This window comes from Myiozetetes cayanensis, unplaced genomic scaffold, assembly GCF_022539395.1.
Source record: "Myiozetetes cayanensis isolate MyiCay16 unplaced genomic scaffold, myiCay2020 scf12, whole genome shotgun sequence".
NCBI classification, from domain to species: domain Eukaryota; kingdom Metazoa; phylum Chordata; class Aves; order Passeriformes; family Tyrannidae; genus Myiozetetes; species Myiozetetes cayanensis.
The window spans coordinates 3,421,472-3,444,516 of NW_026086826.1; the positions used below are offsets into that span (position 1 = coordinate 3,421,472).

The 23,045-nt window shown below is 47.3% G+C and overlaps 1 protein-coding gene across 7 annotated transcripts in view; it reads left to right on the forward strand.

The window, feature by feature from the left end:
• Positions 1-2,684: 2,684 nt before the first annotated feature.
• Positions 2,685-23,045, forward strand: part of ST3GAL3 (ST3 beta-galactoside alpha-2,3-sialyltransferase 3) — a 175,650-nt gene continuing 155,289 nt past the window's right edge. Inside the window, exons 1-2 of one of the 7 annotated variants that reach the window (XM_050306474.1) lie at positions 2,685-2,703; positions 8,584-8,728. In XM_050306474.1, coding sequence (XP_050162431.1) covers positions 8,614-8,728 — 115 coding nt within the window. In that variant the 5' untranslated portion in view covers positions 2,685-2,703; positions 8,584-8,613. Of the gene's footprint in view, positions 2,704-3,408; positions 4,062-7,806; positions 7,910-8,583; positions 8,729-23,045 lie in introns of those variants that run through there. The other 6 variants (XM_050306477.1, XM_050306472.1, XM_050306475.1 and 3 more) reach the window with 6 other exon arrangements.

Here is a 23,045-nt window from a genome sequence, read left to right on the forward strand (position 1 = left end):
CTCCAGCAACACCAGCACCTCCTCCACCACCTCCCAGTGACTGGCAGGATAAGAGCTGATCGGTGCTTTCCCTTACCTCCTGCTTCCCCTGACCCCATGCCCTTGCTGCCTCCCATCTCCTTGGTCCCTTTCCAAGCATCATGCTTGCCCTGGTCTTGGGTGGGCAGGCAGTGGGATGCTGCCAAGAGTGTCTTCACTCCAGGCACGTGGCCCTCCATCCTGGGAGGTGCTGATGCCCCTCGGTGCATCACGGGGGTTTGAGAGGGGCAGCCACCCCTGGAGGGGTGCAGCCTGTGGCTCTGCAGACAAGACATGCCCTGGGAGTCGCTTACCAGGGGCAGTGTGGCCAACCATTCCTCTGACACAGGTCAGAGCAACGCGAATGGGGGAGGTTTGTAAACCTGAAGTGGGGACTGACTCCTGCACTTCTGCTGCTCTGCTTGCGCTGTGGGTTTTGGCATCAGCTCACTTGGGCACGTGTGGGAGAGACAAGTATGAGCAACAGAGCTGTTTGCTGTGTTGCATGAAGGTCACAGGTGTGTTACCTGGGTTCTTTCTGAGGCTTCAGTTCACCAGGCACCAGGGAGCAGTGGAGGTAAGACAGGGTTCAGATTGAAGAGGCTGTAAAGAGGAGCCCGTGGCCACATGGCCCCATCACCTCAGCAGGCCGGCTGAAGGTACAGGAAGGCTTGCTCCAGTGTGAGTAATTAGGTACTGAAGCTCCAGGCTAGAAATGAGGCATTCCCTGGGTGAAGGGCTGGTGGTGAGCAATGCTACAGGCAGTGTGGTGCCACGGAGCCAGCACGGGCTGTCAGACCTGTTTTTAGAAAGGCCTGTGCATGAGCTGCAAAGAGCAGGTGAAGAAGACTGTCCTCAGGCTGACCCCTCCACACCCTCCCTACTGCCTTTTCTATCACACAGGAATCAGTCCTGGTCTCCTCTTTGCTGCTGGAGCTGTTTGGACAGGAGATCAGGAGGGGTGAACCCGAGGATGTACACAGGTCAGGGCAAAACAGCAAGCACGTCCATGCAGCAGCCCTTCTTCATCCTTGAGCCACAGGTGTCAAAAAATTAAAGTTGAAACCATCTAATCTTATTTGTAGGCTACTGCACGGTGGGGGTGGCTGCCCCTGCAGCCTTCAGAGACCATGCTGTACTTACTTTCAGGTTTGAGTTTTTCCCATTTTCAACTTCTCACCTTTGGCTCCTGCACTTCCCTTTGCCCATAGCAGTGCTCTGCTCCCCCTGGTGAGGAGACCCTCTCCAGGGCCAGTGAGTAGCCTGTACTCCTCACATTTCACACAGCTTTATTTGCCACACTTCCAAGCCTTAGCTTCTTTTTTATGGTGGTGCTTCTCCTCAGGATTTCTATGCCTGTTCTGAAGTTTGCAGAGCTGGACCAGCCACCCAGTTGGCTTTGCCAGAGCTCTAGCTCTGCTTGGAAATCCCCTCCGTGACCCTCTGACTCATGGTTCTCAGAACCAAGGTGCTGTGCTGCGGGCTCACAGCAACACTCATGTGTGGGGACAGCCCTCTTTTCCAGCTTTTTCTCCTTAATTCCACCTCCCACCTCTGTTTTCTGGGACATCTTCCACCCTGTGGTACAGCCTGTTCTCTCCATTCCCAAGAACCTTCCTTTGCAGCCCATCACTGTGCTGTGGATCGTGATCATTTTCCCAGGCCTTCCAGCTCATGCTGTAGCAGCAGGCAGCCTGTTCAGTAATTTATAAGCCCCCAAATGTAAGCCTTGACCTTTTCATTCAGGCAGTTGGTTTCAAGAACTATTAAATGGCACTGGACCAGGATACTGTCACTGTGGGTTTAGGTACACTCCCCATTGCTGATGTCTCCCCATTAAGACTTGGCTCAATAGACCTCAGAATGTAGCTGTTGATACACATAGTTGTTAAATCGTGAGTCTTATTAATTCTTTATAATACAGACTTTTAATTAAAATTCTATGGAATTTTTGTTGGCAGTGGAGAAGGCAAAAGTGTGCTCTATAGATGCTCCCATTCTCACCAGCCAGACCTTTCCTTTTGCCCAGGAAGGAATTTCCCTGTGCTGTGTAACAGCCTCAGGATGCCCTTAGCTGTATTCTCACCTTCCCAGCAGCCCTCTGGGACTCTGCCATTTCTCTGCCCATTACTTTGGCTCTTTGAATCACACTGACCTCCTACCAGCTGACCATTCATTAAAAATTACCAGGTATGTTTAGGACAGTCTGTGATTATGTCATCAGAATGTTTGCAAATTACTCGCGCCCTGTGGCATGAGTGTGACTGGTTTGGGGACCTTTCTCCTTGTGCCCTTGCTCTGCCAAATTCCCTCCTCTCTGTGACAGCACGGGAAATGGAGTCACTCCTGCCATTCCTGTTTGAGAGGAGGCAGTGGCTGGACAGTACCTGCTATCTCACCTGACTCTTTCAGCTGTTCCTATGGCATGAAAGGGGACGGGGCAATGCCTGGCTGGAGGGCTCAAGATGAGCCCGTTGAGGGTCATGGCCATCACAGCTCTAACTGTCTCTGAAATTCAGGTTTCTTCAGCAATCATCTCAGAAACTCGAGGGCGAAGCAGCGTGGCCACAGCTGGAGCTGGGCTCCTTCCAGGTTCCTGCAGCACCAGCACGGAGAAGTGCGCTGGGATATCCGATGATGGCAAATGGGCTGGGCAAGATTCCCCATTTTACTCCTGGGTCTCAGGTAGGCTTCACTGGGGGTGCTGCTGGGGAGAGGCCAGAATTAAAGAACCTTCACACAGCCTATTATTGAAGCAGGCTGTTTTCAAGGTGTGCAGCCCAGTAACTGGTCAGGGCACCAGATTCCACAGTGACTGCTGTCACTCTGAACAGGTTGGGTAAAATATTAAGAGGCATTGCAAAAATATTTCCCAGACAGGACGCTCAAACCAGCCTGGATGCCAAGAGGCACCACTTGGTTCTGTGCTCTCCTCTCTTTCACAGCACAGTGACCTACTGTGTGGGCTGGGATGTCTGCTCCTGGACAGCTTGCCGTGGCTTGCTCCGTCCTGCCAGGCTCAGCTCCTTAAGCCCCCTGAAATGTGGTGTCCCTCTGCCCTGTGGTGTCTGGCTGGGTAAAACAACTCCTGGCCAGAGGAAAATCCCACTGGACTCTGCCTGCAGTCCTCAGGCCCCCGGAGGACCTGTGGGCATGGCGCCCTGCATCACACTCTGTGGACACAAGCCCATCTTTTCAGACTGATTTGTGATGCTGCTGGAAAGGCAGCCATGACATCCATGATCACCAAACTCCATCCATCAGGGTTCTGGGTGTGCAGCTGAGATACAGTTGGCCAGCCCAAGTGGCCCTAACCTGCCAGCAGCAAGCCTGGAAAAGATTTGGGATGATCCTGCCTGAATGCTTACCCTGATGCTATGGCAGAAAGGACCAATGCAGGCCTTTAAGACAGAAAATAGGAAAAATTTTAATCCCTGTGTCAAAGCATTAGGGACGCTCATTGTGGGATTCTACATCTTGAAAAGGATTCAGGAAAATCAGAGAGGCTGCGTGGAGCAGAAATGCAAAAAATGGCTTGAGGGTGGGAGGAAAAGCCTGGCAGAAAGAGAATTAAGCAACTCAGTATATTTAGCTTATCAGAAAGACGGATGAGAGGGGGTTTGCTTGCAGCATATGTGTAGTGTCACAAAGAGAAAATGCCAGGCTCTGAAAGGCTCTTTAATCAAGCAGAAGGCAGAACAAAATGGTATGTCTGCAAGCTGAAGCCAGACACAGGGAGGTGGGATGCTCTTCTGAACGTGAGGGTGAGGGACTCCTGAAACAGACCCAGAAAGGTGGGAGTCTGCACCGCTTGTCTCCGAATCAAGCCTCCCCCCTGTCTTGGAAACTGTGCGTGAACCAAACGTAGTGTATCGGAATTACTGCGAGGAGATGAACCGCTGAGCTCTGTGCTGCTCACACGGCCCCTGCCAGGCCACTGGGTCACTTCAGCTGAGGAAGACCCTGGGAAAGCGGGTCCAGTTGGGCAGAGTGCTCGGGGAGCAGAGTGGGCAGGCTCCAGGTGTTTGCCTGCGCCCGCAGTGGTAAGTGTGGCTCTTTGCCGTTGAAAACATCTGGAGGGTGGCAGAATTTTTGAGCCGAGTTCAGACTGTTTTAGCTTGTTTTGTGTGGGCCTGCTGCTGCTGCTGTTTAACATTTCTGTTCTTAGCACAGCCAGAGCACCAGAAATGTAAAGTATTCTCCACAGGCTGATCACAGACAGAGCCTGTGCTTAAGAATAAAGCATAATGAGTGTGTGAATGAAACAAGTTTGGTCAGAGAGATAAGACAAAATACAAGTGTCTTACAGCCCAGATTGCATTCCCCAAGCCCGTGCATCAGCAGAGGTAATCTCCATCTAGCCATTACTTGAAAGAGATCTTTGCTGTGGTATTTAGTGGGATTTAATTAATCATAAAATATTGCATTAATTAGTATCAGGTCTGATTTGATGACATGTAATTTGGGGAGAAGGATTACAGTGTGAGTATTAGAATGATAATTTTTACAGGGTAGAGAAGCAAAATGAGATTAGGAGCCTCACTATGGAGGAAGCCCGGAGGCTGATGTGTGTGTGTTTGGCATCTGATGCTGATAGTTACAGCATAACTTTATTTACTGTTGGGAAAGGAAGCTGTAGCTGTTATTTACGTGCTCTTCATATAGTGTATGGCTCAACCACCCTGAATGAAAAAAGCAGGCAGGCATCAGTTCAGTGGGAACGCCCCACGGTGCTTAGAACCGCACACGAGGGGCATTTGCAGAGCAATTTTGGCATGCCCCAGGTGGGCCCCTTTGAAAAGAAGGGCAGAAGGAAGCTTTGCTGGTGGTCACCTGCTGTGCCCAAGTCATGCCTAGTCCAACATGAGCATCCCAAGCAGCAGACAGCATTGATGCAGGGACATGGGGGCAGGAACCCTCACTGCCTGCTCTGCACTGACTGGTCCAGCTGTCCTGCGTTACCTGCTAATGCAGCCACTGCCAGAGCCTTCTTTTCCCCCAGATCGTGGCCAGTGTTGCTGCAGGAAATGCTCTGCAGACACGTGGGCAGTCACAGGCTCAGCAGGTTTGCCGCAAGTGGGTTTTGTTGAGCAGGATGTGCTGCAGCTCTTGCCCTATCATTTGGTCAGTTTGGCTTTGAAAGGCTCCAGAGCATTCTGGAAAGCGGCACGGCAATATGATAGGATTTAATCAGACTTGATTATTCCCCTGCTGCCTATCTCCTAGCAACATCCAGCTTGACATCTGCCTGCGAATGAAATGTGTAAGTTAAGTAGGAACACGCTCAGACTGAAGTCCTGCTACTTGAACCAAATCACTCCACTAAACATTGCGTTAATTCATCCCATGGATGTTAGACAGCTGCCAGGCGCTGGTACCTGATTTTCAGAGACACACAGTGCTTCTCTCCTGAGCTTTTTCCAGCCTGGCACGAAGTGTGACTTCATCCTGGGCCCTTTCCAGCACACTGACACCTGATAACGGGGGTAGGGTTTCCCGGGTGACAAACACGGGTTCAGGAGCAAGCCCCAGCCTTGTCACTGTTTGGCTTCGTGCTGTAGGTTCCTGCTTATCTCGTCGTTGGAATCAGAACACCTGCTGTGCCTGCACACCGTGGGGTTCAAAGGCCGAGTGGTGCAGCTGGGACAGTTTGGGTGAGGTTTGGGGTCAGGCAGAGCAGATGTGGCGCAGCAGGGGCAGGCAGGGCAGGCAGCTCCCTGTCACTGGGACAAGGGCAGTTGAGGCAGGGAAAAGCTTACACAGATAGAGGGATGAAGAGGGGAAGAGAAAAGCAGGCCTAAAGCAAGTGTTTGTAAAGTAAAACTGGGCTCCAGTCAGACATGATGTGGCACAGGAGTCAGTGGTGCTACTGGAGGAGATGAGCCTGGCAGCAGAGCTGGGGCCTTTGGAGGAGGCTGCCCAGCCCAGCTCTGGCTGCCAGCTTGCCATGAAACTTGGGGGATAAGGAGCTGCCTCGGATGGGTGAGAGCAACAAGCATCTTGAGTGGGTCAGCCCTGGGAGCTGGGGGTTGTGTGGGCAGCAGAGGGAGGGCAGACCTGCGGATGGACAGGGCTGCGTAGATGCAGTCGTGTCCCCTCTCTACACACCTTCCGTGGGGGAAATTGGTGCCAGTGGTACCTGGGTGTCTGTATGAGTCTGATGGTCTCCTGTGCTGCACCTAGAAGTTGTTGCTGGTATCCAAAAAACCCTAATGGCATGTCAGTGCGAAACGTGCCTCCCTTATGTCTCTGCAGAGGAGTGCGGCAGTTCAGCAAGCCTGGCTGCGTGGGTGCCACACTTGCAGCCAGCTTGCACAGACTTCGTTTGTGTGGAAGACAAAGTGGGGCTTCTGGCTGTGAAAGCGAGGCTGTGTGAGCCCCCACCAGCTCTCCCTGTGACCTGCATGAACTCTGCCTTTTGCGGACTGCCAGGGACTGGGCCCAGGCAGTGCTCAGGCAGCCCTGTGCTGCTCAAGGCAGTGCCTGCTGTTCAGCATTGGCACCTGGGCTCACCTGCACTGGGAGCTGCCACCGTGCTGCACATCATGACACAATCCTACTTAGATTCCCTTAAACTCACATTGCTTTTGTTTTCCTTCTGTTACTCATGACACAGGGAGGGTCATTGGGCTGCTGTGCTGTGCTGAAGACGCCTGTTTATTCCTAACGTTTTCTTTCCTTTCAGACGACTTTTCCCCACGTGACTAATAATTTCCCTTGATCATTCTGAGCTTGTCACTTGTCCTCTGCCTAACGAGCATTAGGGGTAAATGGCAAGGCCAGCAACAAAGAGGGCAATGCCGTGGGAAGAGCGAGGTGCAGGCAGGCCCCAGTGCCACAGTGCTCGCAGGGCAGCTGAGAATGTGGAGACCCTCACACATGGGGAGTGCCAGGGAGCTGCCCTGGCTGCGTGGTGCGAGCTGTGCTGTGCCGCAGGAGGGCAGCCGATGGGGTCTGTGCTGCCCAGCCTGGTGTGATCCAGTGGCGGAGGCTGTGCCACACTGGGAGGCCCGGGGAGGTGGCACAGTGCGGTGCAGGGGCTGGGCAGGACCTTGCTGGGCGTGCAGCGCAGCCGGGATCTGCAGGAGCTGGAGGACGGTGCGAAGGCAGTGACCGGACTGTGCAGCGTGGACAGGGGCTGCGGGGCTGTGACGGGCACGGCCGAGCTCCATCTGTAGTGGCTGCAGCCTCGCTGGGCAGAGCAGGGCAGGGGCGAGGCCGTTCGGAGCAGCGCTCGGAGGGTGGGCAGTGCAGCGGCTGAACGGAGAGGCAGCACTGGGTGCTGGGCAGTGAGCGCAGGGCAGGGGATGCCGTGTCACTGCCGGGGCACAGCGCTGGGCAGCAGGGGCGTGCAGAGCGGTGGCTGCCTTGGGGTCTGGAGGCGCCTCGGCTGGGGAAGGTGCAGTGACATGCAGTGACAACGCGCCGAGCCTGAAGTGCCTGGAGGGGCCACGCAGCGGTCTGCAGGTGCCACGGCGTGACTGGGGGTCGGCGCGGGGCTCTGGAGGAGCGGGGCCGGGAGTGCGGCTTGGACTCCGGTGGGGAGCGGGTCGGGGCTGCGCTCTGAGGGGGCTGAGGGGGTGGGCGGGGCGGGGCGGGCGCGCGGGGTCCCCCTGCGCACGCGCACCGCCGCGCGCTGACCGCAGCGCCCCTCCGTTGGCGGCAGGCGCGCCCCGCGATTGGCCGGGCCGCGGCCCCTCCGCGCCGCCCCATTGGCCGGCGGCGGCCGCTACGCAGGCGGGCCCCGCCCCTCCCCCGCGCGCCATTGGCGGGCGCGGCGCCCCCGGCGGCGGCGGCGGGTCCCGCGGGGCGCGCCCGGCATGGCGGCGCCCGCGGCCCCGAGCCCGGGGGCGCAGCCGGGCTCCGAGCGCCCGGGGCCGCCGGCGGCCGGGTGAGGAGGGCCGGGGGCCGGGCAGGGCAGGGCCGGGCCGGGCGCGGGGCTGTCTCGGCGAGCGGGGCGCGGCGCGGCGCGGTGCGGGGTAGCCGGTAGCGGAGCCCGGCGAGGCGCGCCGCGCTGCCCGTTCAAAGCCGGGCTGAGCCGGCCGCGGGGAGCTGTCAGCCGGCGCGGAGCTGCCGTGCCGCCCGGGCCCGCCTGTCCCCGGCCGTCCCTGTGTGCCGGCACCGCCTCCGGGGCAGCGCGTCCCCGCGGCGTGCCCGGGGCTCCGCCGCGCTCCATCCCCGAGCGGCGCTGCCCGGCCGCGCCCGCGGGCCCCGGGACACCCCGGCGATGCGGGGCCGCTCTGCGGCGTGCCGGGGGACGCGGGGCTCGCCAGGCCTCGGCGGCCGGTTGTGTGGAGCGTCCGGGAGCGGGGCCGGTGCCCTGTGACAGCGTTGCGGTGACCCCCCCGCCCCGCCGGAGCCGCGTGTACCCTTGGGACAGCCAAAAAAGGCAGCTGCCTGGGGTGGTAGTTGTTGCTTCGCTGGCGCGGTCCGGGTAGCGGGTGTGTTTGACCGTGTGTTTACCTTGTTGCTCGATTACTGTGGATGTGGGAGTGCCTGTTTGGGGAGGATGTCCGTCGGAGGAGGCGGCTCCGACCCCAACCTCAACGTGCTTTTCTCTCTCAGGTCATGTAGAAGAGCAGATTTAATGTGAAGATGGGACTGTTGGTGTTTATGCGTAACCTGCTGCTAGCCCTCTGCCTCTTTCTGGTACTGGGATTTCTCTACTATTCCGCTTGGAAGTTGCACCTTCTCAGATGGGAGGATTCAAGTAAGTATAAACCACCGTGTAACTTGCTGGGCTCCCTAAAATGTCTGTGAAATAGCTGCAGTAGCAGTGAGGTGATTCTGATTTAGTAGTATTAGAGGGATGTGGTTAAGCCCACTCAAATGCTGGAGCTTTTAGTATGCTTAAGGGGTCGAATTTGTGACTACCTAATGCTCTTTGTGGCTTTACTTTTATTACTGGGTGCAAAAGCAGGTTCATGTTTTACAAATCTAGTATTAGAGACCTCAGTTCTTGGAATATCTCGTGTTAGTTTATGATTCCTAATTGTCAAAATAAAGAATTTGCATATTGAGGCTTTTGCTCCCTGAATCTTCTGAACATTTTAAAATGTCTATGACAAGTTGGCTTTTTTTCTCTGGTGAATTTTGATTTCTTTCTGTAATCATATATGCTGGTTATCTCATCATCTTATTTTGTCCTTCAGAAATCCTCATCTTCCATTTATCTTCCACGTTATTATCTGCCAACTATCTGTCATCTAAAAGGATGTCTCAACCTTTTTAAGTCCAAAGAGACATCTGACCTCATTGAATACAATCTGAGGATTGTACTGTGCCACAGGAGGTTACAGTTGCAACGACATAGAAATTAGGCCGAGGTTTGATCGCTCAGTTACTCCTCTTATTCTTGCCTGTGTTGATTCCTTTCTTGCTTGCATGCGAGAATTATTTATTGAAAATATAAAAAAACCCAAGAAAACAATTCCCTCCTCTTCCCCTCCTGCCCAAAACACAAGCCAGCCTTCTCTGCAGCTGTTCCACGGGCTGTTTCAGATGTCTCACAGCCGACTGTTGCTCCCTGGATCAGCAGCTGAGAAACACCGATCCAGAACCGACAACAAGCCGCAGGTCAAATTCTGCCTTCGCTGTGTTGCGTTTCTGTGTGTGCTACTGGAAGTCTCTGCTCCAAAGCTTGTTAAACTTAGTATTTTTCTACCTCTGCGTGCTCCAAATCTGTGGTTATGTGCTCTTAGGAAGTTTTGCATGATGACAGCTGAGGACTCGAATAAGACACTTGTGCTGATGCAGTGACTTTGCCAGGAGAACTGCTAAGGTGCCTTGTACTAGAACAGGTGTTGTAAGATTGAATTTGTTTTAATCGGTGTCTTTCTGCACAGGGATTGTTTCTTCAGGTTTGTGCTTCAGAGAGAGGGAGTTAAAAATCTTGATTGTGGCCTTCTGAAAAGTAGCATTATTGTGGAAAATCCTTCCTGCGTGAAAATAAGTACAGCTGTAGTTAAAAGAACAGTTTTGCCTTATTGTCACGTGGAAAGGAGCAGAAATGAAGGATTTTCTGTCCCTCCTGTATTAATATATTTTTTGTCTATTCATGTCCTCCACCTGGGAGTTGAAAGCCTTTAAAGTCCAAAAACAGTCAGTCAGTGTCTCCTTGGGGGGAGACCCTTTGCTTGAGAGATTGACTGAGATGGACAGGACTTTTGATACCCTATTTATGGGGACTGCACTTAATAGCAATGGAGAACCTTCTCAGCAAGCTTCTCCTGCGAGTTATTCCGCTGTCCATGAGCCTGCCAGCACCAAAGAAAACCAAAAAAAAGGCCCAGCTCTGAGCAGCTCACGAAATAACTTCTATTAATACAAATCTGAGACAACTCCGCGTCGTCGGCGATAATGTTTAACTGCAAAATTCCACTTAACTAATAAAACCTCAAGCCAGAAGCCCGCTCCCCAGAAACAGCACAACTCCCTAAGAAGCAAGAGATCAGTAGAACACCTTAATGCAAAACTCAAGCAACCCCCTCCTCCACAGACCAATTTACAAAATCTGAACACCCTCGATAACAAAGCAAAAAGGAAAGAATGTAGCAACTCCTCACTAGCTCACACTTAAACTCACTGAGAGCAAGAAATACACACTTTAAGGCAAACCTTGTACAACTAGTTGGACTACCTGATCTAAGGCAATAAAATATATTTTAAAAAAAAAGGGTAAAATATATGCACAGTAGTCTATAAGGTGTAAGGCAAGGTAAAATTAGTGTCTATAAGGTAAAGGTCAAATAAATAAAGCAAATTAAAATATCAAAGTCAGGGTAAAGGGGGAAAGCAAAGTAAAACATAGAAAGCAAAGTACAATTAGTAAGGCAAGATATAAGGAAGCAAAGTACAATTAATAAGGCGAGATAAAAGGAAGCAAAGTACAATTAGTAAGGCGAGATATAAGGAAGCAAAGTACAATTAGTAAAGGTGAAAGCAAAGTAAAACATAACAAATGGTTGCTCACCCCTGAGGAGAGGAAGGAGAAAAGGCAGCCCATTGGTTACCCCCGCAGAAATGATGGAACTTCTCCCTAATTTTTGCTCATGTCCGACCTCTTTTTATACTTCTTTTTTTCCCTTAGGCAGTTTGAGTGAATGTAGTCAAGAAACTAATTTTTGGGGTGATAGACAGATGATAGAGGACTAAGGGTTGGCTTTTTGAGTTCCCCTTGGGAAGGCCATGCCACCTCCACACCATTCCATCCTTTGTTGATCCTACCAGTCTGTTGCTGGGAAGTTGCTGGGGTCTTTTGGGAAGCCGTCTTTGTCCCTTTTTTGCGTAGCCTTGTCACCTTACAGTGGATTTCTGGGAATTCCCCCTCTCCAGGTGCGATGGTCTTTCCATAACAGCTCAGGACTGTCATTGTTGCCTCAGCTGGTCTATCACCTTACACTTACCTGCTACCCCATGATCCATTATGAAGTTATACCACCTGCCATCCTTTGCATGTCCTTCATATCACCAGGAAACCACACTGGACTTCCCGAGGCCTGCAAAAAACCCCTTCGTGCCACAGCTTGTGTGAGATCTTTGTTACATGGGGAGGAACAGCTTCGAGTTTGTGTTGTACACCAAGGTGCTGGTGAGGGTTCCGGCTTTCTCCAGGTTTCTGTGCCTTCAGCTCTGTGTGCCATTTGTTGTTTCACGCCCTGCCAGTCGCTGGGGAGTTCTGTGGTGACTCTGCCTTGTGATGCTGCAAGGCTGCAAATCTGCATGCAGATGCTGTGGGTTTCTGTAAACGGAACACTTTTACCTGGAAAGATGGCTTTAAGTTGCAGCCTGGTTAGAGTGCATTGGCTGATTTTGGGTAGCCAGGATGTTCTGGCAGGAGCACTGTGAGGTGACATCACAGACCTTCTGTTTGGTGTGTGTCTCCTTTTTATTAATCTTTTGTGTAAAATGTGTTCATTTATTCTCGGAAGTTGCAGTGCACATGCAAAGCGATGATGCTTTAGATTTAGGGTTTAGATTGTTGATCTTTATCAGTTGTCACAGTTGATTCAGGCTGTACTGTTGTTCCTTCTAGACACTTTTATGGATTGTGTTTCAAATATCAGATGAAGCTCCTTGAAATATTAGTGTGAATGGCAGTCCAGGGTGAGAGGACAAAATTTTCCATGTTGCTTTTAAAGTAGTGGAGATGGTCCCTGTTTTCAGTTGGTCTTCAGAGTTTTGTATGTACCAAGCCCATTTTATTTATGATGTGATTTTACACAGGAGGAACTTATGCAGGTTCAAAATACAAATTTAAAAGTCCTTATTGGGAAACTCGATATCAGGAGTTAATGTTAAGCTTCTAAGCATTTGGAAGTTAACAAATTACAGACTTGAATTGACTTACTTAACTGTGATTAAACTTCCTTGAGCATGTGTAATATGATAAAACATATAATGGGGCAATTATACTTTCTATTTGCTTAGGGGAGCTTTGCCTAGTTCAGTGCACAGGGCAGGTGGTTTCCTGAATTCAGTGTGTGACCCTGTAAATTTCTTTAAGATTGATATGATAACGTGGATGTCCCCAAAGGCAAAACTAGGTCGCATGTGGTAATTTTTTGCGTGCTTAATGATTCAAGATTCTTCACTGTATGTACGTTACCTTCTTATTAAATTATTTTCTCTTTTCTTGTGACCAGTGTCTTTTTTCTGTTCAGTAGTGACTCCCTGGCTTGACCAGTCACATTCCTCTGTTCTGTTCTGCTCTTTGTGCTGGAGGAGGCACGAAACTAATCTGACCCGGCCATCTGACACCCTGGCAAATCTCTTCAGAGATTGGTTTTAGTAAACTTGACACCTGTCTTTAATAATGGAAACCAAAAAAAATTTGCCATAGAGTATGGTGGAAAACACTTGATCTGCTTGCTTGCTGTCTGTGTGTGGTTGGTTCATTTAATGTTTTAGAAAATGCCTGCATGTGTTGTTGTTATGAATGAATTTGAGTGGTAAGTGTATAAAAGTCTAGTCTCTCTGAGACTTGAATGTTTGTGTATTTAGCTGCGAAAGTAAGTGAATATCTAGAGTAATTTGTTTATGTGCACTTCTGACCTCTGCAAGAAAGGAGGCTAAACTTCAAAATAGACTGAAAGATACACTCAGTGTTTCTCTTAACGATCTCTTAACATTAAATGTTCTCCATTTAACATTAAATCTGTCCTCTTCGAGTGATGCCTTATTGAGTTCTGAGAGACTGTTCTCCTTGCTGTGCAACTCCACACCTTGCCAAAATACGAAGGAGAATAAGGAATAATTAATTCTCCAGGGTTTATCTTTCCTGTGACAAGAAGAGATTGAATTTGGCTAATGTGAACTAATTAACCCTGAATTAAGCTCAGCTGTTTCTTCCATTAAACACAGACCTCCAGCGATTGCTACCCCTCTCTCTCAAAGCCTTGTTTCGTGTCGGTGGCAACGTATTGTTAGTTCTCAGAGCAGCAGCAAAGTACAGAAACGAGGTGTGTAAGTGACACTTGTGCGAATGCAGGAGGGCCCTTGAGTTCTGGTGATTGTTGGGATAAGTGGTGTTTGGGGCAGAGGTGAGATTTTTTTTTCTCTTTCCTATTTTTGTGTCGCAGCTTCAGTCTCTGGCAGTGGGGGTAAGAGACGTGCACCGTCCTTGCATGTTCTTCCCAGGCAGGCGGTGGTGACAGATTCTGTACCCTCTGATGAAGTGTGTTGAGTTGCATGGCAGTGTGCTGAGCACAAAGAACTGTGATGTGGAAGACAAACAAGGAAGTTAAAAGGTTTGTCATCGGGTTGGGCTGTCCTGAACCTTTCGAGAAGGATCTTGGAGCAGCAGATACTCACACCTCTCTGCTCATGGTATTTCTGGACACTTGGTTGCCAGGGAATTCTTGCATAGTAATTGTGGTGATTGGATCAGGCTTTGGAGGTCTGAGATGTGCCCTGCAGCCTCTTTCCTAACAATTTCCCGTCCTTTTCCTTCCACCTTCCCTGATACTTTTGGCTCTGAGGAGGAAGGAAGATATTATGTGTACCAGTGTGAAAAAGACAGCTCATGGGAAGGTGCACCACTGTCTGTGAAAAGTACAGTGTGAGGTGGGGTCTGACTGACAGGGACCCTTAGGTTTGCTTTATCAGCTTGGAGAAATGCATTTTTTAGTCATAACAAATTGGATACTGGTATTTGTTACTCAACCTGGTATGTGTAGAGCCGATTTTGCAACTTCAAAATGCATGTCTTGTAAGGAAGGAATGATTCCATCAAAGAAATGTCCTGGCTATGGAAATACTGGACTCATTCCCCCAAAGCAGCTTTTTGGTTTTCCCCCCTTTCTCAGAGTATTGAAATATACTTCAGACAAGGACAGTGTGATGCTGTTGTCTTGTTCTCCATTGTGTGTCTCTACATTAGCATGGAATTAATTTAAAGAAATAGATACTCTGCTTTAGGTGCTTTTGCCAAAACCTAAGTTAATACAGTTTGTAGCTATATATATTGAGCTTGTCAGTTTGAATGTGGTTTTTGAACCATTTCCAGATACGTTCTGTTGATGTCTCCATAAAAAAATCAAGTCACTACTCTGTCATCTGTTGCTCTGTGTTATTTTCAACTCTAGTTCTGGAAAGGAAGCCAAAGAGATAAAGCTCTGGGAAGAGATTTTCTGAAGGTATTTCAGGACCCTTATCCTTTTTATTACTTTTTTTTTTTTTTAAATGTCTGTTTCCATGGGAACTGAGGAGACATAAACAGGCAAAACTGACTCACTTCTTGCAGGTTTTTAGTCTGCTTGCATTTCCATGGAAACCAGTCTTGCGGCGAAAAAGGCTAAATTAATCAATAGCAATCAAACCTTTATCGTTAATATAAATACTGGTTTGTCTCTTTCGAGGCGAAATGGTATTTTTTTGCCACTCTTTGCATCAGTGTCTAAAAACGTGTTGAAGAAGTGTATCTTCTCACACGGGTTTGGGACGTGGGTGCTGTTCCTCCGGTGGCTGAAGCCCCGTGGTGTGTGGTGGTGGTGTCTGCTGTGGGTACAACTGTTGTGTCTCGAGTTCCTGGGGTGTCGTTTGTGCCGCGCCGAGGGGAGCGGATCTTGCACACGCCGACCTCTGCCTTCTTTCTGCTCTGTTGTTTAATGAAAAACCAACGAGGAGGCGTTGTCGGTGTGTGAGCAACCAGGCCACGGAGGCAAACCCGTCCTCCTTGTGGGGTGAGGCACGCAGTGGTTTTGTGTTCTGCTGTGACTGTCCTGCTTGGCCCTGCCAGAAGACGGGAATGCAGGAGTGCTCCTGTAAAAAAAATAACAACTCTGGGCCAGCTCAGCCTGGCATTGGGAGCACAAACCTCTGATTAAAGTGGTTTGAGCTAAGATGGCTGAATGGGTGGTTAGGTGGGTGAGGGAGCTTATCTTTTTTTTTTTTTTTTTTTATTGCGGGAATTACAAGGCACTCATGCTGCTGTTGTGAGGGGTGGTAAGGAAATGGTGATAGTAAACATTTTAATTGCTCAGTAGCTGCCCTTGGCCCTTTCTTTAGGGGCAGGGGCGTGTGCCTGTATGTTCTTTAAGGCAGACTTTATTGCTGTTGACTCTGCCTCCCAGGCTGGAAAGCCTGAAAGATTAACCTTGTGGGCATTTCAGCTTTTTTTTTTTAAAAAAGACTGTTTTGGACATTATTGTGCAGCAGTCTTAAGTTTCCTGAAACAGTTCCTTTTTTTGCTTCGCAGGAAGAGAACCTGGCACAGCATTGAGATGGATTATTGTGACTTCTCTAATGTTTGAGTTATTAGTAACTTCAAGGTTTGTTTCATCTGCTCAGCTGTCGTGTGTGTTAGTGTTGTACTTTCTGCATCAAAACTGAGAACAAATGTTTAGAAAGTTCTCATAACATGGATCCAGTTACAGTTTTAAGGAATGGCTAGTTTTCAGATGCTTTGGGGATTTGAGGATCGCCGTGATACTTTTTTGAAACACTGAAAATAGCAAGTAAAGTTATTGAGGCAGCAGTGAGTATTAGAAACAAAGGTGTAAAAATAGGAGTTAACAGTTGTCTGGTAAAGTCACTTAGCTTTTCTAAGATTTCTCTTCTTAGACTGAAGTATTCCACTTGTGTTCAGCTTGAAACTTAGAAGCTTTAGTGTACTAGCTATGGTGGATGATTCTCTTATCTGTGCAGAACACAGAAAAATGGATTTGGTGCCCAGAAATTGCTACTGCTGTTAAAAGTTACTTTGTGCTCCCTATCAGTCTGCCAGAATAAGCAGCGTGGCTAAACTTCAACTCCTGCAGCTCGGGACACTCAGTTGTGGTGGTAGTGTCTTTCACAGATGTAATTGTACCAGCTGCTTTCTGCTTGCCTGGGGGCAGACGTGGGTGTTCCTGGCTCACCCAGAAGCAGTGTGCCACCAGGGCAGAAGAGGCAGTCTGCTCAGTAAATATGAGTGAGAACTTGCAAGAGTTAAAAAGAAAATTTAAAAAAATTCACGAGTGCCTCTCTGTCTTTTAGAAGGCAGCACGTCACAGGGCAGACAAGAGGAATATGGGGAATGACAGTGTTTCATCTTTTCCTGGTCTGTTTCTGCCTATTTAGTGAAATGCCCAACGTTACTTTATGACCCTGCTGTCTCTCCAGGAATTTCTAGTGCTGCTGTAACATTAACAGTGCAGGACGAAACTCTGCAGGGGCAAGGGGAAATGATGCATGACAAAACTGTTGAGAGAGGGAGCAAGCATAATGTTGCCTTGTCCTTGGGATTTCTTCGGAGGAGGAGAACTCCCTGAACGCTTTTCCGGCTTTAGGAACCTCTAAGGAGCAGATTTAGTGAAGGGCATAAAGGCCGTAGCACCCTAAGCGTGCTGTGGGTCGAGGGGTGGCTTTAGTGCTGTGCTTGTGCTCATCTTTGTTCTGTGTCCATTTTAGCTTGTTCAGCCCTGGGTTACTGTTTTAGTTCTGAACAAATGATGACTTTTTAGCAAGACAGAAAAGCAAGGTGAAGGAATGCTTCTCCATCTCCCTGCACACAGCTGGGCCTTAGTTTTGTGTCCTGAGACAGTAAGCTGCTCTTGCTTCTCTTGACAGCAAGAGTCTTGCTGCTGTTTCAGTCCCTGTTCCAGCCTATTTCCCTTTTCTTCATTTGTGTGACTCGCTGATGGCTACGTTGAGGAACTTGCCCAGTTTAAAACAGAGTATGATTTTTATTTGTTTCACTGAGTTGACCTTAACCTGACTTAGTGTCTCATTTGCTTCACTTGCTCAGCTCTTGCACATTTTCTCCCTGGTGCCCCAGCAGTTTTTTGGGAAGGGTTCCTGTGACTTTGAATAGGCAGATTGGAATACTGTTCATAAGGGACAGCGCTCAGTGTCTTACGTAGCCGAAGCTGTGTCCTCTGATACATTTCAGAGGTCAAAGTCAGCAGTTTTCTCTATCCTGGAAAGGTACATTGCAGTGAAAGCACTTTACCTCTCGTCGCAATTTGCTCTGCAGCTGAGTGCTTTCAGAGGTGAAAGGACTTATTCATCTCAGCTGACTGTGAACCCCTCAGCAATGTGTTCAGCTGGAAACAATACCTCTTTGTGAGGGCTGTCTCATCCCTGTTTGTGAGTGGTTCTCTGCCTCTTCTCCTCACCGTGCATCCCCTTGGGTTCCCAGTCCTCCCCTCTGGCCATTGCAGTGGTGGCTGTAGTGATTAAGGTTATTCCCAGCCTTCATGGGGGCTCCATCCCATCGCTCATTTTATAGAACAGATCACATGGGCTTTCTCCCTTGGCTTTAGTGCAGTCAGGCTGGCTTTGGGCACCTTCCACGCCCATTTCAATTCCGCTTCTCATCAGTTCTGCTGACAGTGTTAGGACAAAGGAGGTAATTTGTGATTTGTCTCGAGCTGAACAGCTGCTTTTGCTGTGATCTTCTGACCGTGACCTTAGTACTGATTCTGACCATGTCTGTCACGCCTAGGGATGTTTTGCAGAGGAGATTTTTCCTAGATTGTTACCTTCTGCCAACGTTGTCACTGTAACATCTCATTTTTTCTCATTGCAGTCTGGGTGCACATCACAGTGTCAAGCTGAGGCAATAAAGCAGCCAAACCTGGGTATGACTTGCAAGGACAAATACACTTGGGTCGTGAGGTATAGCTCTCTATGAATTATGTATCTCTTCTGCACTCCAGAAGGAATGTAATTGTGCATCCAGGCATCAAGCAAAAAGTAATTTGTACTGTGCATGAATATCCTGAATAGGTGTTTGAACCTGAGGTAGCTGATTTCAAGTGGTTGCTCCTTCGTGGCACTAAATGATTATATTGCTCTTGTATGCATTGCTTTCCTGAGGAAGTAATAGTGTGTGAGGATAGTGCCAAAATTCTAGTCAGGTATGGAAACTACAGGATTGTTTCTTAACCCGTTTCGTGGTATTTTGAATAACCAAATGCCTAGACAGTCCAAGATATGTATATCTCTGAAGGTCAGAATTTAGCATTTCTTGTTCAACTGCTAAAAAAAAACCCAAACCCTAGAATGTGTTAAAATTAGCTATTTCCATTTTTAAGCGCTTATAATCATACATGTTTTTTATCATCCTTTTTTTTTTTTTCATACCCTAAAGTAGGATCCCTCCTACTTCAACTCAGTCCCTGTTACAGCATATCAGTTTATCACAGTTGTTATCTTGTGGATTTCAGTGTTTGGACACTGATTAAACATGTGAGTCATCCGAACTGCAGCAGTGCAGGAAGTGTGCCCCTTAACTCGCTCACAGAACAAAAGGAGTTAATAGTCACAGAAAAGTTTAACTGGCATCTTGTCTAACTACAGTGAGTGTGCATGTTCTGAGGAGTATCTTTTTTCAAAGCACTATGCAGTGAAAACAAGATGTCACAGAAATCAATAAAAGCTGAGTTTTCACAACAGGTAAGTAAGTAGCTGATGGCTTCCTACATATGAAGGCTTACTCTAAATAAATGCTAACAAAGTTAATAATTTATAAGTGCAATTGCATCTTTTTGTCTTTGTCACAAATGAATCAATCTCAGAATTGCTTTAAAATACTATATAAATATTGCTTCTCAGCTGTGATAGTGCCTAGAGACACTAGTGAAAAAAATGTACTGAGAAACGTTTCTTAAGATGCAGAGTGATAAATAGACTTGACTCAGGAAGGTAGAGGAAGCTGAGGCACAGGAAAGTCAAATTCTTCTGTGTCACGCAGCAGCTCAAGGGCAGAGCTATGAATAGAATAAAGGTCTCAAGGTTTTTCATCTCGTGTCCAGTTGGCCAAATGAGACTGCCTCTCCTGTAACTGCACATTCTGTGTCTGTGTAGTCCAGGAGAGCAGCAACACGCTGAAGTTGCTTTTCTTGAGGAAGAGGTTTTCTGATACTTGTGAAAACACAGCAGTATTTCAAAGGGCTGCACTGATAATAAACCACACGGTCTGCCCAGGCAGTGCTGATGTAGGGACTGCAGTTGGGGTATGATGTGACTCACGTAAGCTCCTGCCAGAAGCTGCCTCAGATGCATCTGTGCAAGTGCCTTAAGAACTAAGCGTGCAACCTGAACTGTTGGGAATGCTGGGTTTGGGGCTTTTTAACCTTCTGATTCACCACATCAGAGGCTCTGCACTTCGTGCTTTCTGGGTGCACCAACACCACAACCGCCTTTTCCTTTTTAAGGAGAGTTTTGTTTTGTTTTGTTTTTTTTTCCTAATGGAAAAGTTTAACTTTGCTCTCCATACACAAGAACTCTTCTCTTCTGTTTTAACTTCAGTCTGTGCCTGAACATACATCTTTTTTAAAACTTCTAGAATTTCTGCCCAAACAGTGAAAGGCTGAGCTTTCAGAAAGAGGGAAATAGCAAAACCGTTCAGCAGCAGTTTTAACCACGGGAATCACTAATGCTCTAGGTATAATTAGAAATCTAATTACTGTGAATTTAGTTGCAAAGACTTCTCAGCCTTTTGAGACTTGCCTCACACAATTCCATCGTGTTCCAAGTGGAGCATAGGCGGTTCTCTATTAAACAGCTAGGAAATTAGTAATGCTGCTCCTTTCTCTTAGCACTGCTGCCATAATCTCTGTTAGAAGTGCCTTATCTGAGCACTGGAAAGGCTTTTATTATTTTTCATTATGACTCATTATAACATTATTTTCTATATCTTTCAGTTCAGAGCTTTTATGTTTGGGTCAGGTGCTTCATTAGAAGCAGAAACCTGAGTTAGTACAATGTAAAGACTGCAAATTGAATTACAGTGAAAAAATGTGTTAATTCTGATTGAGTTTACTGATTTTTGCTTCATATTTAAGGATACTTCAAATGTAGTTGAGATATTTCTAAACTTTTGAAAGGTAAGTTTACACATTGGTTTAGATGAAATATCAGGAGGAAATTCTTCCCTGTGAGGGTGGTGACACACTGGAACAGATTGCCCAGAGAAGTTGTGGATCCCCCATCCCTGGAAGTATTTAAAAGGCCAGGCTGGATGGGGCACTGAGCAAGCTGGTCTAAGGGAAGGTGTCCCCTGCCCATGGTGAAGGAATTGTAACTGGATAATCTTTTAAGGTTCTTTCCAACCCAAACCATTCCATGATTGAAAAATTGGCCTTATTCTCATTAGAAAAATATGAAAGCTTCAGTTCTGTATAAAATACTGCTTCTGCTTGCTGTGTATTTTGTTTCCCACAAAGTTAGTTTAATAATTACAGCAGGTTATATTATAAAACAGTTTGTACTTCTCTGAATAGAGACTGTGCCGTTATATGAAGGGACTGCCTTTAGGCTGGTGGTTTTTTGACCTTTAAATCTCTTAAGTTTCTTCACGTAGTTACTAAAACTTTTTTTTTTTTTTAAGAAGAATTAGAAATAGCTCATAAACAAGGGCTGAGTACTCTTTATGATGTACTCTCCTATGCTAATTACACAAGGGATGGATGGGTGAAGAACTAGAGAAATCTGCTGTTGTGTAGTGGATTTGCCACTTTTCTGACAGAGCCTTGATGCAGATGCAGGATTTTTCTGTGATTAACTGTAAGTATGACTTCAGGAAATGGCAGTGTAGAAGCGAGAAGAAGAACCACTAGGGTAAGAACTAAAAACTCAGTACTGGGAAGTTCACTCACTTCTAGCCAACTTTATAATTGTAGCATTAAAAAGAGCTACGATAAGAATTTTTTACTGCGGACTTTAATGTCATTTCAGGAAGTTAGAGCTGCTTTGATTTTAATGTGTAACAGTGTGGGTAAAAGGTTTTTAAAAAAAAAAACCCTCTTGGCCATTGTGTATTAAATTGTTAGTTTTGACATAATTCTGCACTAATACTCAGCAGCAATGTTTGTTTGTGCCTTTGCAGGAATGGAATTACCCTTTTAAGTAGCTTTACTTATCCTTGTCCTTGTTCAGTGTTAACTAATCTTGTGATGGTTTCTTTCTTCGAGGACCTCTTTAGAAGTCTGAGCTGCGTGATAAATTTTTAATTTTTCCTCTGTTTACCTGGAAAAGACAGACAAAAACCTATAAGACAGTTTACTCTGCAGCTGGCTGTGTTGCACGTGTGGTGGACCATTAGGATTTGGAGAGTGTGAAAATGTTCGGTGCGTGTGTGACATTTACTGTCAGATTTCTCTCTCCCTGAGAACTCTCTCCAATGCACCAGTAATTGTCTGCTATGTTTATCTCTATTACTTCTTCCTTTGTGAGCATTTCTTTCTCCTGTTACACTGGTCTGTTTCTGTAAGCAGTGATTTTCTTTTTTAAGGCGCATCCTGCCTCGTTCTTGAGGTGAAAGTCATGTGACAGACCGTGATTTTTCTTTCTGCATAATTTTTTGCCTGGTTCTGTGCTCTTAATTTATTTTTTTTTCCCCTCTTCCAGTTAATCTCTGTGAAGACTAAACAAACACAGTAGGCGAGGTGAAATGAGTGAAATGAGTTCTGGAATTGCCTCGCCGGAAAAGTTTCCACTGAGCCTGTGGCTAAGCCGGTACAGTGGGAAAATACTTCCCTTCTTTTCCCTCTCCCTCCAGCTCTTTAGGAAATGTTATTTCCAACCCAGTGCCAGGCAGGCTGACGTGCTCCAGGCGGTAATTTTTGCGGGAATCTCCCGGGATCCTGGTGGGTGCGGGAGCTCTTGGGCACCGCGCGGGGGCAGCAGAGCCCGCGGCAGGTGGGGGGTTAAAAAACCAAAATACACACCACCAAAACCACCGAAAAACCACCCAAACCACCACCAGCAAACCCCCAAACCAGACACCCAGAGCGTTCCGGAGTGGCTGCCGCTGTTCCCTGGGTGAGTGTTAGTAAATGCTGTGTTAAAAAAACACCTTCTGTAGGAGAATCACTTGGTTTTAGAGGGACTTAATTTGGAGAAACCTTGCTATTTATATCCTATTTTTATATATATATATATATATAATTTATATATGATGAATAATATATTAATAATATATATTCATAATATATATACATATATATTCATATATATCATATATATTCATAATATATATGAATATTTATATATTCACTGCTAGCAGCTATTGCCAATAGCTATTTTTGTTATCTGACAAGTTCTAACTATGTAATCTTGTCTCATGGGTTTGTGCTGTGGAGAAAATCTGGATGCTTCTAATCCTGAGATCCTTTTTACAGAGGTTGAAGCAGAGAAGGAGAATAAAGAATAAGGACACATTTGATAATTTGAATTGCTTTTCTTCAGGTAGAATGTCTGTGGGAACTGAAGACCAAAAAATGCTGGAGTCCTCTGCCAAGGGGTGATGGTCTCTTAGGGATTTATCTGGGTTCAGAAAATAATTTAGTATCTATACAGAGGTTGGAAAGACTTAAGAATGTGTGACTAACCAAGATTTTAGAAAGCCAGATTAGGAAGGATAATGAATAGAACTTCAAGGTATTAAATTTCTTTATGTGAACTTACTAGGAAAAAAATATATTCTGATGGAAGCTGTGCTTTTCCAAATGTTTCCTATGTTGTAAGCACCTGAAAGATCAAGTGCATATATTACATTATTTCTTTGAAAGCAACTAATCTTTGTACTTCTTAGGTTTGCA